At 36.5% G+C, this 13,897-nt stretch overlaps 1 protein-coding gene across 4 annotated transcripts in view; it reads right to left on the reverse strand.

Moving 5' to 3' along the window:
* Positions 1-13,897, reverse strand: part of RNF24 (ring finger protein 24) — a 74,378-nt gene that overhangs the window by 11,024 nt on the left and 49,457 nt on the right. For all 4 annotated transcript variants that reach the window (XM_040447595.1, XM_040447597.1, XM_040447596.1 and 1 more), the window contains 2 exons: positions 8,773-8,815; positions 6,480-6,521 (listed from right to left, as the gene is read on the reverse strand). In XM_040447595.1, the coding sequence (XP_040303529.1) occupies positions 6,480-6,521; positions 8,773-8,815 (85 nt within the window). The remainder of the gene's footprint in view (positions 1-6,479; positions 6,522-8,772; positions 8,816-13,897) is intronic.

A 13,897-nucleotide genomic window follows, 5' to 3' on the forward strand; every position in this document is an offset into this window, starting at 1 on the left:
ATATATATATATATATATATATATATATATACACACACACACACACATACACATAAATAAACAAACATTAATAAAAGAAGGAAACTTGGAATATTAGGAATGAAGAGCAACAGAAATGGTAAATATCTGAATATTTATGACTATTCTTCCTTTCCAGAATCCTTTAAAATATATTTGACAGTTATAAGTAAAAAATATAACACTGTCAGATGGATTTTCAATGTATATAGATGTAATATGATAGCAACTGCATAAGTGGAAAAAGGTAAAAGGGTCTATCTACATGGTGGAACATTTCTACGTTCCAACTGAAGTGCTAAAAAAAATAGTTCCAGGTGTATTTATTTTGTAATTCTCTAAAATATTACACAAAAAAGATAAAGCCAAAATCACAAAAGATACTAAAAATGGATTACTAAAAGTCTTCAAATAATCCAAAGGTGGCAGTAAAAGGGAAACAAGAATGAAAGAGGGAAAAACAGAAGACAGGTAATAAAATGGTAGACCCAATTACAAACATCAATAACTGCCTTGAATGTAAATGGTCTAAACACACCAATTAAAACAAAGATTGGCAGAGTGGATTAAAAAAAACCCATCATGACCCAACTTTATGCTATCTATAAGAAAACTCACTTCAAATATAATTCTATAGGTAGACTGAAAATAAAAGGATGGAAAAATACAGGCCATGGAAACATTAATCAAAAGAAAGCTAGAGGTGCTGTACTAATATCACACAAAGATTCCAAAGCAAAGAAAACTGCCAGAGATGAAGAGGGATATTATGTCTTGACAGAGGGAACAATTCACCAAGAAGACATAAAAATCCTAAATGTATAATAAGCACTAAAAACAGAGCTTTATATAAATCAGTATATACATACATGGAAAGACATAATGTGTTTTTAGATCATAAGACTCAACATGGTAAAGATGCCAATTTTCCCCTGACTTACAGATTCGATGCAATACTAATCAAAATCCCAGGAGGACTTTTTCTTCTTTTTCGTAGATATAGACTAGCTGATGCCACAATTTAAATGGAAGAGCAAGGAACTAGACTAGCTAAAACAGTTTTGGAAAAGAAGAATAAAGTTGGAGGAATCCAACTGTCTTATTTTGACTTATTATAAAGCTGTGGTGTCGGTGAGGGAATGGGTGCATAAATCAATGGAACAGAATGGAGAACTGAGAAAGACAGTCACAAAATATGGCCATTTGATTTCTGACAAAGGAGATTTAATGGAGAAAGCAACTACTCAACAAAAACTAGAGTTGGGGACACTGTGGTGAAGACTAAATGCAAATAGGGAGCAGATCGTAAACTAATGCCAAGACTCTCCAGCTTTTCTTGAAGAAACCCAGATCTGGCAACAACTGGCCTGCATTCCTCCATGACAACAATTAGCTAGAGCTGAGTGCTAGCAACTCCTTTAACAGGACCTGCATTCCCCAGTATGTCACAGATTCCACAGCACCTTTCTGTTTTTCTCGACACTAGATGTCAAGAAAATGTTTTTCTTGACATTAGAGGTCATTTAGGACTCCACTTACATGACTGTTCTGTTGTTTCTCTTAGAGATCTCCTTCTCTGTATCTGTTTCTCTATTAAAAGATGGAGAAATAAAAACAGGGAAGACTACGGGTATTAAGAGGATATTTTTCTTTGTAGAAGGATAATATATTATGTTTTGAATATGTATATAGTACCTCCTTAGCTTCACTCAGTGTAAGTGTTGCTTGACCCCTATATTGGTAGAAAAAATTAAACAAAAATGATACAGTCATAGATGTAGAGCTAACTAATAAGCTGGAGGGGGCAGGGGTGGTGTCTGGGCATCTGAGTTGGTAAGGTCCCAGGAAGGCTCCCTTAGGGGAGCAAAAGCCAAGAAGTAGCTATGTGATTATGCAATATCAGACCCCTTAAGAACTTCTCAGTATATATCCCAGATAACACACAGCACCCTTTTGCACACCCCAGTGTGACTTGCTTGTTTACAGTCTTCTCTACCAGAATGTTAACTGCCTAAGGGCAGAAATTAGTATTTTACGCTCCTTTGTGTCTCTGTAGTTTAGTAAGTGTCTGACATGTTTTATGTATTCAATAACTCTAAAATTACTGTAAAAGTAATGTACTATTTTCCTTCTTTAAGACCATTACATATAAAACTAACATCACTTTTGGGGCACGTGGGTGGCTCAGTCGGTCAAGCGTCCGACTTCGGCTCAGGTCATGATCTCGCGGTTCGTGGGTTAGAGCCCTGCGTCAGGCTCTGTGCTGACAGCTTGGAGCCTGGAACCTTTTTCGGATTCTGTGTCTCCCTCTCTCTCTGCCCCTCCCCTGCTCGCACTCTGTCTCTCTCTCCCTCAAAACAAATAAACACTAAAAAAAAAATTTTTTTTAAAGTAACATCCCTTTGACCAACTTCCCCTAATCTTTTTTCTCTTCTCTCCATGTCCCACGTGATCATGTGTCCTTCTCAAACCCAGTAAAACACCTTGCAGTATGCACATAAATCCATGAACAATATGGTGTTTGTTTTAGTTTACATATGTGATATAAACATTTATATCACTTTATAACTTGTTTTCAGATCCCATTAGAGATCTATCCCAATTGATATATTTACAGATAGAGCTCAGTCCTTAATTTTGTCTGCTTTTATAGTACCTCACTGTATGAATCACTAGATCAGGTTTCTCTTCCTTCCCCCCCCTCTCTTGGTAGATAATCTTTGGTATATCATGTTTTATTTATTCACTACACCACTGAAGGACATTTAGCTTGTCTTTGATTTTTCACGATTCTAATTATTCACTAATAACAGTATCCATATCAAAATTCCATGTGCTTACATAGGACAAAGCTATGTCATCACTGTATAATTAGGCTACAGGAATGCACACACACATAAAAGTCTGACAAAATAGTTTCATCACCAAGAAATGCAACTGGAAAAAACCAAATGAGCTGCAAAAAATACATGATTGCCTCTGGAAACAAGCTATATATAGAGCAAGGTTAGGTTTTCCTAGCTACAGTTTCAAATAACAGGGAGAGGGGATCAGCAGCTTAGTCCAATTTAGCAAAATTGGAATTGGTGAGTGCAAGTGAAATACTAACTCTGATACATAATAGTGCAACCAACACAGTGTACTCATTCAAGATAAAAGATCCATTATAAACTAATGGGTCAAAACCAATAAGGAAGACTTCTGAGGAACCTGGTTATTCAATATGGGTAATGTATGTCAGAATTTAATTTTTCCATTTATGGTCATCAAAGAGACCCCAAATGGAAAAGAGATCATCCTCTATTACTTTATGTTAATTTTGGGAAAATTTAAAAATCAAACAGAAATTGATGCTTGGGTTTATTCCAAGGTTAGGTCTAAAATGCTGTAACACAGCAACTCTTTGTTAAAAAAATGCAGATGAACTATTGGGACCTCATCAAGATAAAAAGCTCTGCACAGCAAAGGAATCAGTCAACAAAACTAAAAGGTGATTCCATTCCAGTGGAATGGGAGAAGATACCTGCAAATGACATATTGGATAAAGGGTTAGTATCCAAAATCTATAAAGAACTTACCAAACTCAATACCCAAAAAACAAGTAACCCAGTGAAGAGATGGGCAGAAGGCATGAATAGATACTTTTCCAAAGAAGACATCTAGATGGCTGACAGACACATGAAAAGATGCTCAACATCACTCATCATCAGGGAAATACAAATCAAAACCACAGTGAGTTATCACCTCATACCTGTCAGAATGGCTAAAGTTAACAACTCAGGAAACAAAAGGTGTTGGCGAGGGTGCAGAGAAAGGAACTCTCTTGCACTGCTGGTGGGAATGCAAACTGGCACAGCCACTCTGGAGAACAGTAGGGAGGTTCCTCAAGAAGCTAAAAATAGGACTATGATCCAGCAATTGTACTATTAGGTATTTATCCAAAGGATATAAAAATGCTGATTCGAAGGGGCACATGTACCCCAACTGGTGTGTGTGTATACATACACACACATACATGTATAATGGAATATTACTTGGCAATTGAAAAGAATGAAATCTTGCCATCTCCAACAATGTGGATGGAACTGGAGGGTATTATGCTAAATGAATTAAGTCATTTAGGAAAGACCAATATCATATGATTTCACTCATGTGGAACTTGAGAAACAAAGCAGATGCACATAGGGGAAGGGAAGGAAAATAAGATAAAACAGAGAGGGGGGGCGCCTGGGTGGCTCAGTCGGTTGGGTGTCCGACTTCGGCTCAGGTCATGATCTCACAGTCTGTGAGTTCAACCCCTGCGTTGGGCTCTGTGCTGACAGCTCAGAGCCTGGAGCCTGCTTCGGATTCTGTGTCTCCCTCTCTCTCTGCTCCTCCCCTGCTCATGCTCTCTCTCTGTCTCAAAAATAAATAAAAACATTAAAAAAACCAAAAAAACAAAAAAACAGAGAGGGAGGCAAACCACAATAGACTCTTTTTTTTTTTAAATTTTTTTAACGTTTATTTATTTTTCTGGGACAGAGAGAGACAGAGCATGAACGGGGGAGGGGCAGAGAGAGAGGGAGACACAGAATCAGAAACAGGCTCCAGGCTCTGAGCCATCAGCCCACAGCCCGACGCGGGGCTCGAACTCACGGACCGCGAGATCGTGACCTGGCTGAAGTCGGACGCTTAACCGACTGCGCCACCCAGGCGCCCCAATAGACTCTTAAATACAGAAAACAAACTGAGGGTTGCTGGAGGAAAGATGGGCTGGATGATGGGCTAAATGGGTGGTGGGTACTAAGGAGGGCACTTGATGGGATAAGCACTGGGTGTTATATGTAAGTGATGAATCATTGGGTTCTACTCCTGAAACCAATGCTACACTATATGTTAACTAACTTGAATTTAAATAAATTAAAAAAAAAAGGAAAAAAATATGCAGAAATAGCAAAGGCGCAGTAGAAATTTTCAAAGTGTTTGATGATAACAAATCATTGTTTTATTATTATTGAAATAATTTCACAAATTAACTCTTTTTGAAGAGACTGGCAATGTAGCTGCCCCACAATGAGATTATATAAAACACAGATATTACAATTTGCAGCTTTCTAACTCCTTGCTTTACAAATAAATTAAAGAACTCAGAAAGGAAGAGAAAAGGGTCCTAAAATTAAAAATAAAATCACTGGGTTCTACTGAACAATTGTAGTCAGAGATGACACAAAGAGTAAAATGAAAAAGAATTCTGGGGCGCCTTTGCGGTTCAGTCAGTTAAGCATCCGACTCTTGATTTCAGCTAAGGTCATGATCTCACAGTCCCTGAGATTGAGCCCCACATCGGGCTCTGTGCTGATGGTGCAGAGCCTGCTTGGGATTCTCTCTCCCTCTCTCTCTGCCCCTCCCCTGCTCGTGCTGTCCCTCTCAAAATAAATGAACATTAAAAAAAATTCTCATAGACAATGCGTATGAAAGTGTACAGCAGGATACACACATACTTTTGATTTACGTTACAAAGCACAGTAAAGTTGTGAACATCTGGGAGCCAACCATGCAACCTCATCACTAGACAATCCCAAGGAATCATGTCTTCCCTTATGTTCTTCTCTATTCTATCCCCTTGCCTCATCTCCCCAAATCCCCACCCCCAAGAAGTAATCATTGTCTCTTTTGTACCATTGATATGAAGGAACTACTAGAAACATTTTTAAGAGTGAAAGTAGTGCAAACTCATCTTGAGTAGAAAAACAAATTTGTATCTATCTACTACTCATATCAGGGACAACATGCAGCATCCCTATTACTATGAAATCTTACATCAGCACCATTTCTATTAAAAATGAGTTATATTACTCTTTTTTAAAAAAATTGTTTTTAACGTTTATTCATTTTTGAGGGATAGAGTGTGAGCAGGGAGGGGCAGAGAGAGAGGGAGACACAGAATCCGAAGCAGGCTCCAGGCTCTGAGCAGTCAGCACAGAGCCTGATGCAGGGTGTGAGCCCACGAACGGGGAGATCATGACCTGAGCTGAAGTCGGACACTTAACTGACTGAGCCACCTAGGCACCCGAGTTACATTACTCTCTTATGTCTTCTCACAATTGATTTTTATGTGACCTCACTTTCAATTATCCTATTAAGGGCTGATAAAAATAAGCCTAATTTTTTTAACTTCTTAAAATAAAGATAGTTAAGCATATCACTTCTATTAGATAATAGCTCAAGAAAAGATTAAAACGCTTAACAGGGGGCCTGGCTCAGTTGGTTAAGTGATCGACTCTTGATTTCAGTTCAGGCCATGATCTCATGGTTTGTGGGATCAAGCCCCAAGTCTAGCTCAGCACTAACAGCATGGAGCCTGCTTGGGATTCTCTCTCTCCCTCCCTCTCTGCCCCTTCCCCAGTCGTTCTCTCTCTCTCTCTCTCTCAAAATAAATTAATAAACTTGAAAAAAAGATTAAATACTTATAGGCAACTTACCTCATGTAAATTCAGTTCTTTTACTTTCTCTTTTAATATAACCTGTAAGACATAAAAGTATGTCATACTCATTTAAATGTGTAATTAAAAAATCTCATTATACTCACACATATTTTTCTATTGTATATGTTACTCATTTCCCCTCTTATTCAATATTAAAGAAAATCTCTTTTATAGCTTGAGACAGAACATTTTTTTAGCAACATTCTTTCTTTGAAAAAAAAAATTTTTTTTAATGTCTATTTTTGAAGGAGGGAGGGAGGGAGAGAGAGAGAGAGAGAGAGAGAGAGAGAGAGAGAGAGACCACAAGCGGGGGAGGGGCAGCTAGTGAGGGAGACACAGAATCTGAAATGGGCTCCAGGCTCTGAGCTGTCAGCACAGAGCCCAACACAGGGCTCAAACTCATGAACTGTGAGATCATGACCTGAGCTGAAGTCAGATGCTTAACCAACTGAGCCAGCCAGGTGCCCCAGCAACATTTTTTCAACTTGAGCAATGATGCAATGTTCTCCCAAAAAGCAATTTTAAATCCCTTTGGGTATAGATTAACTTTTAGGAAAAGATATTAATACATTCTCATCTGGACTAAGTGCTAACCCAGGAGGAAAATAAATGAGGTCGACTCTCATGATTCAGTAAAACACAGTATTGGCTGACGGGAAGTGAACGATTACTAATATATAAAAGATTAAAAAATAAGGTCAATCTTAATTTTAGAAGTTTTGCTTATTATTTTGCATTACTATCCCCAGGAAATTTTAGCTCTACCCAGAGTTATGTAAATGAACTTAAAATTCATCCAGTCCCTAACCTGACTCTGTGGTGACTGGATACCAAAAAAAAATGCCAAGTGATAAGAGGATGGATTATTATTTAAAAAGAAAGTTTCTGAGAATAAACAGCTTATTAGAACTACATGCCATCTTAAAGTGAAAAAACAGGCAAGTGAAACTTGGAGAAAATCTCCCAATTTTGAGTATCTTATATTCCTGAACCAAAAATGGTTTTCAGGGCATATTACATTTTCAGAAATCAAAAGCTACCATCCGACTACACAGGGATGTACTAAATTTCCAACTCAGTAGATTTTAAAGACCATTTTACTTTCTGTCTTCTTACTGTATTAATTCTATCAGTCAATTTCACTTCTTGAATAAACCATCAAGGCCAATTTTACTTTCTACTTAGCTTACATACAAATCTTATAGGCTGTCAAGTTTACGATAATGTTGAGACAACAGGATTCATTCATTTAGAAAAACTAAAACATTCAACTCTGTGTATAAATCCCACATGAGACCTATGGGAAAGAGCGTGCGGTTACCTATGAACATCAGTGTATACATCTAAGGAACTTGACAAGGAGCTCAGATTTCAAAAAGACACGAACAAAAGATGTATAAAAAAAGATACGTAATCCCAAAACAGTGACATGGTCCTGTAGTGTCAGTGTCAGTTAAAGGCCCAAATAAGCTAAAGCTTGCCCCACAACCCTTCAAAAAAAAAACCAACAACAAAACCCAACGAAAAAACTAAAAAAAAAAAAAAAAAAAAAAAAAGCAAACAAAATCTAAAAAACAGAAAGCAAAAAACTAAAGATAACAAAAATAATTTCATACTTTTGACCAAAACAAAATTAAGGAACACCCAGACCCACTGTTTGGAGTAAAATGTTAATGGATGACACATGGAAGAAAAAACAAATTATACTTGGCCGTCAAGAAAAGCTAAGTTTATTACCTTAAAAAACAAATCAGTAAAAGGATGATAGTACAAAGGGCTAGGGGTTAACAATAATGACCCAAGTATTTGGATTTCTGGTGGTGTGACATTAATAGAAAGGGGGAGGAGATGAGATCACTATAATACAACTGGTCCCCTCTGCCCCTCTGAGGAGCTGGTGTCTTCTACTGGAAGAGGTGAAAAAAAAAAAATTCATTTCATGGAATCTCTGAATGCCACTAGATTAACCATAGCTTTAAGGATTATAAACCACAGCATCTCCCTTTAGCAAAATGTTGGCTAAACCTCCCTGTTATATTATTATATCATCTGAACTTTCTATAACTTCAAATAATACTTAAAGAAAATACTTAAAGAAGTTGACCTATTTTGTATTACAAACTGGCAAGTGAAATGCTAAAATGAACACAAGTAAATTCAGCCCCAGATTAAAATATGAGTGGAAATCTAAATTCTCATTTTTTGGCAAAAAAACAAAACAAACAAAAAACAACCAAAAAAACAAAACAAAAAACATAAAGACCAAGCCAATCTGAAGTAAATTTCTCACCTGTTTGTAGGCATAAAATTCTTTGTGTGCTTGATGTCTTAGCCTAAAAGACAGAATATGAGTAATGTGATATTGAGGTTTCCAATGTAACAATTTGATAAAAATCTTAAACAGATTTTTGATATTAATTTATATCATTTATTGTTTAAAATCCAAAACCTTTATCCTGAAAAATACCCACATGACCTGTTACCATGTTATGACAATAACCATAAAATATTATCAAAATATTAACTCAAGTGAAATCTCATTAAAATCTTAACACAACAAATATTTTATTTTTTTTTTATTTTAAAAAAAAAATTTTTTTTTTTAACGTTTGTTTTATTTTTGAGACAGAGAGAGACAGAGCATGAACAGGGGAGGGGCAGAGAGAGAGGGAGACACAGAATCTGAAACAGGCTCCAGGCTCTGAGCTGTCAGCACAGAGCCAGACGCGGGGCTCGAACCCACGGACCGTGAGATCATGACCTGAGCTGAAGTCGGACGCTTAACCGACCAAGCCACCCAGGCGCCCCAACACAACAAATATTTTAATGAACAAGCCTCAGTTTATATTGGTGATAGTCCACTGGTTTCAGTAATATTTAATATATTACATTTTTCTTAATTAAAAAAATTAAGTATAACATCCATCTAATAATGTACAAAAACTTTAATACAGTTAAATATGTTAAAATATATATATTTATACAGTGCTGTAACTATCACCCAGATCAAGATATAGAACATTTCCAGGACCCCTGAAATGACTCGTCCCAATCAGTATCTACTCCTAAGAGGTACCCACTATCTTGATTTCTACCATTACAGATTAACTGTGCTTGTTTTGAGCTTCACATAAATGGATCATTTGGTACACTTTTTATGTTGGCTTTCAGCTAACAAATACTTGTGAAATTCATCCACATTGCAGTAAATCTTTCTGACATATAGTGCTCCACTGTGTGAATATAAGACTATCCATTCCACTGTTGATGAATATTTAGGTTACTTCCAGTTTGGGGCTATTATAAAGCTGCTAAACAAATTCTTCTACATGTCTTTTAGCAGACATATAGACTCAATTCTGTTGAGTATATATGTAGGAGTAGAATTGCTAGTCAAAATGCTTATACCAATTTCTACTCCTAGATGTAATGCATGAGAGCTCTAGCTGTTTTAAATTTTTGCCACTACTTGGTAGGGTTGATTAAAAATTTTTTTAGCTGGACTAAAGCCCAGGGCTCTGTCGGTTAAGCATCAGACTTTGGTCAGGTCTTGATCTCATGGTTCGTGGGTTCGAGCCCTTGTGTTGGGCTCTGTGCTGACAGCTCAAAGCCTGGAGCCTGTTTCAGATTCTGTGCCTCCCTCTCTCTCTCTGCCTCCTCCCCATTTGTGCTCTGTCTCCCTCTTAAAAATAAACATTAAAAAAAAATTTAGCCAATCTGATAGGTCTATTCAGTGGTATCTCATTTCAGTTTTAATTTGCATTTCCCAAATGATGTTAAGAACCCTTTTATATGCTTATTGTCCATTTGTATATCTTCCTTTAAAAAATACCTATTTGGGTCTTTAAAAAATGAGTTACCTTTTTCTTATCAATTTTTCTTTACATATATTATGTATATATTAGATATCTAACATATCTAATATATATATGTATACATACATATATTAGATATACTCTGTTGGGTCTATGTACTGCAATTATCTCCTACTCTGTGGCTTGCATTTTCACTCTCTTGATGGGTGTATCTTTTGATGAACAGAAGCTTTTAATTTAAATTAAGTCTAATTTATAAACTCTTCCCAATAATGTCAGTTCTTTTTGTGTCCAGTTAAAGAAATCTCTGTCTACCCCCAGATCATGAAGATATTCTCTTGTGTGTACTGTGAAAACAATGTGTTATTTTACCTATCACATTTAGGTATCCATTTGAAATTACTTACAATCCATCTGAAATTAGTCTTTATATATATGATGTGAGTAGGGGTTAAGATTCTTTTTATCCACATGCAGATTTTCATTTGACTCATTTACTGAAAAGTCCCTATTTCCCTTTTGCATTTCAGTGGCATATCTGTTGGGAGACAGACCCAATATGTGGGTCTGTTTCTAGAGTTTCTATTCTGTTCCACTGGTCTATTTGCCTGTTCTTGTATACTAGGTTGAACAGTGTAAAAAATTCATGTCTGCTGGAACCTCAGAATGTAGCCCTATTTGGAAATAGAGTCTTTGTAGATTATTTAGTTAAAATGAAATCATATTGGGATTAGGGTAGACCCTAAATCCAATACGACTGGTGTCCTTAGAAGAGAAGAGAGACCATACAGAAACACAGGGAAGAAGGCCAGGTAAAGATAGAGACAGACTGAAATGATACAGCTACAAGCCAAAGAACATCAAGGATTTCTGGTAACTACCAGGAACTAGCAGAGGCAAGGAAAGATCCTCTCTTAGAGCCTTCGGAGGGGGCATGGACCTGCTGACACCTTGATTTCAAACTTCTAGCCTTCAGAACTGGATTTAATGTTTATTTATTTTTAAGTCAGAGAGAGCGCAAGCAGGGCAGGGGCAGAGAGAGAGGGAGACACAGAATCCAAAGCAGGCTCCAGACTCTGAGCCGTCAATGCAGAGCTGGACATGGGGCTCGAATCCACAAATCATGGGATGAGATCATGACCTGAGCCGGCCAAAGTTGCATGCTTAACTGAGCCACCCAGGTGCCCCTAGTGGGTTAGGTGTATTAAATGCATTTTTGATTATAATATTCTCAACTTACAGTGGGTTTACTGGGATGTAACCCCACTGTAAGTTGAGGAAGATCTGTACGTGTATATTGTTCTCCAGTTACTTTCATCTCTGTCTTAAAAAGGTATTCTCCTGCTTAAAACTAATAGCAGTATAGGGGTGCTTGGCTGGCTCACTTGGAAGAGTTATGTAACTCTTGATCTCAGGGTCGTGAGTTCTAGCCCCACATTGGATGTAGAGATTACTTAAATAAACTTAAAAAAAAATAACTAATACCACTATAACTTTTAAGTGTGTCTCCTCTCACCTCTATGGTTCATTCCTTCTCACAAATCCTTCACAACTAGCTCACTCTCCTTAATACTATTTATATTATACTGTATTTATTAATATGCCCGAATCTCTTAAGACAAACACCAAAATACTTCCTTGATTCTATAGCAAACTGCACACCTACCCTACCCCAACCTAATCTTTTCTCAGCCAAGATTCTTCAAAGAGGAGGTCATATTTCTTGTATTCATTTTCACCTGCTGGTCAGGCCTTGCCCCATTACAGTCCACCTTTCATCACCCCTGTATCCATGCTACTGAAACTTTTCTAACTAAAATTATAGATGCAAGCTTAATTGTCAAATGTAATGGGAACTTTTGACATAACTGACTTAATCCACTGAAATGCTACTTGTGGGGTTCCTGTCCTATGATTTTTCCTCCTATCTGCTTCTATCCCCTTCTAGTCTCTTCTATGGGATCCTCTTAAATATCAGTGTTTTCCTAGGATTTTGTCCTGGATCCATTTTATTTCTCTATACACATTCTTTCTAGGGGACCCTCCTGGCCTCAGCTTCTACCTATTATTACATGACTCCCTTTTTCTAGACAGATTTCTTATAAGCTTTAGACCTATATATCCAATTGTGTACTAAATATTTTGACTGTTAACACAAAAAACTCAGTCATCCCATGTCTAAAGTGGAATCTATCATCTTTCCACCCCAAACCTGCCTGTTTTCTAGCTCTATAAAGGGACTGCTATCTTCCCAGCTGCCTAAACCAGAAGTCCAGGAACAATTCTGAGCACATCTTTTCTTGTCCATCATTAATATCTGGTCACCAAATTCTGTTCATTTTCACCACCCAAATATTACTCACAACCATCCATAACACCCTATGTAGCTTTACTGTCATTATCTCGGTTTAAGACCTTAAAATTTTTGTTAGATAACTCAAAAGCCCTCCTATAACTTTAGTTTTCAATTTTTTCTTACTTTTAAGTGTTTATTTTTGAGAGAGAGAGAATGAATGAATATGAATGAGACTGAGAATGAGAATAAATGGGGGAGGGGCAGACAGAGAGGGAGCCACAGAATCCAAAGCAGGCTCTGGGTTATCAGCACTGAGACCAATGTGGGACTCAAACCCAGAAACTGTGGGATCATGACCTAAGCTGAAGTCGGATGCTCAACTGACTGAACCACTTAAGACGCCCCAGCTTTGATCATTTTAAAGGAGCTGAATCCATAAATCTCCAGATTAACTTCAAATGACTTGTTAAATCCAAATTTAATATATGAAAGGTTAAAACTAACACTAGGTTCATCAGAAAGGAAAAGCTCCTTACATCATGATTTAATTTTCAAAATGGTACCACTGACTTGTAAATGAAGTTTAGAAATGTTTGAACATTTCTAAAAGACTGGTTTCTCTAATTAGACAAGATAATTTTATTTTAGTATAGCAGATCCCCACTTATTTGCTTTGTTAGATAAATAATAAAAAAGATACAGAAAGGATAAAATGAAGTACAATGGTAATATATGAAGACAACTGTTATCATTTTTTTCCCTTTCTCTACCTATTTGCTTGATTATTCAAAGGAATACAATGAAGTAAAATGGTGTTTCACAACTGATTTCTCAAAAAGCTTACCCAGAATCACAATTGGTATATTAGTGTTTTTCTTAAAACAAGGTTAAAGGCTTAGTTCTTAGACATAGTAATAAAAACTATACTATGAGCTAGCTTGAATATTTTAGAATATTTTACATATATAAAACTCCTTCATTAATGAATCTTTAAAAAATATTTTGTTATATTATTATATTATTTTATCTTTTAAAGTATAATTTGGTTTCAAATATTAAATTCACAAATTTCTTAGTTAAAACCACTATTTATAGCAAAACCAAAAAATTTAGTAGATCTGAGGGAAGAAATAACAACAACAAAAAATCAGCAGTTCTCTGCCATCCTCCCCAAAGATAATCATATTTTAAGGTTATGAGGGCCTGTTTTTGCTATGGCTAATTCCTTCATTCAAAACAAAACAAAAAAAAAGCCAAATATTTACATAACATTTATCAAACTATTATTTAAAAAATGCTAGAAA

This window comes from Herpailurus yagouaroundi, unplaced genomic scaffold (genome assembly GCF_014898765.1).
Source record: "Herpailurus yagouaroundi ecotype Mexico unplaced genomic scaffold, PumYag 196, whole genome shotgun sequence".
Lineage (NCBI taxonomy): Eukaryota > Metazoa > Chordata > Mammalia > Carnivora > Felidae > Herpailurus > Herpailurus yagouaroundi.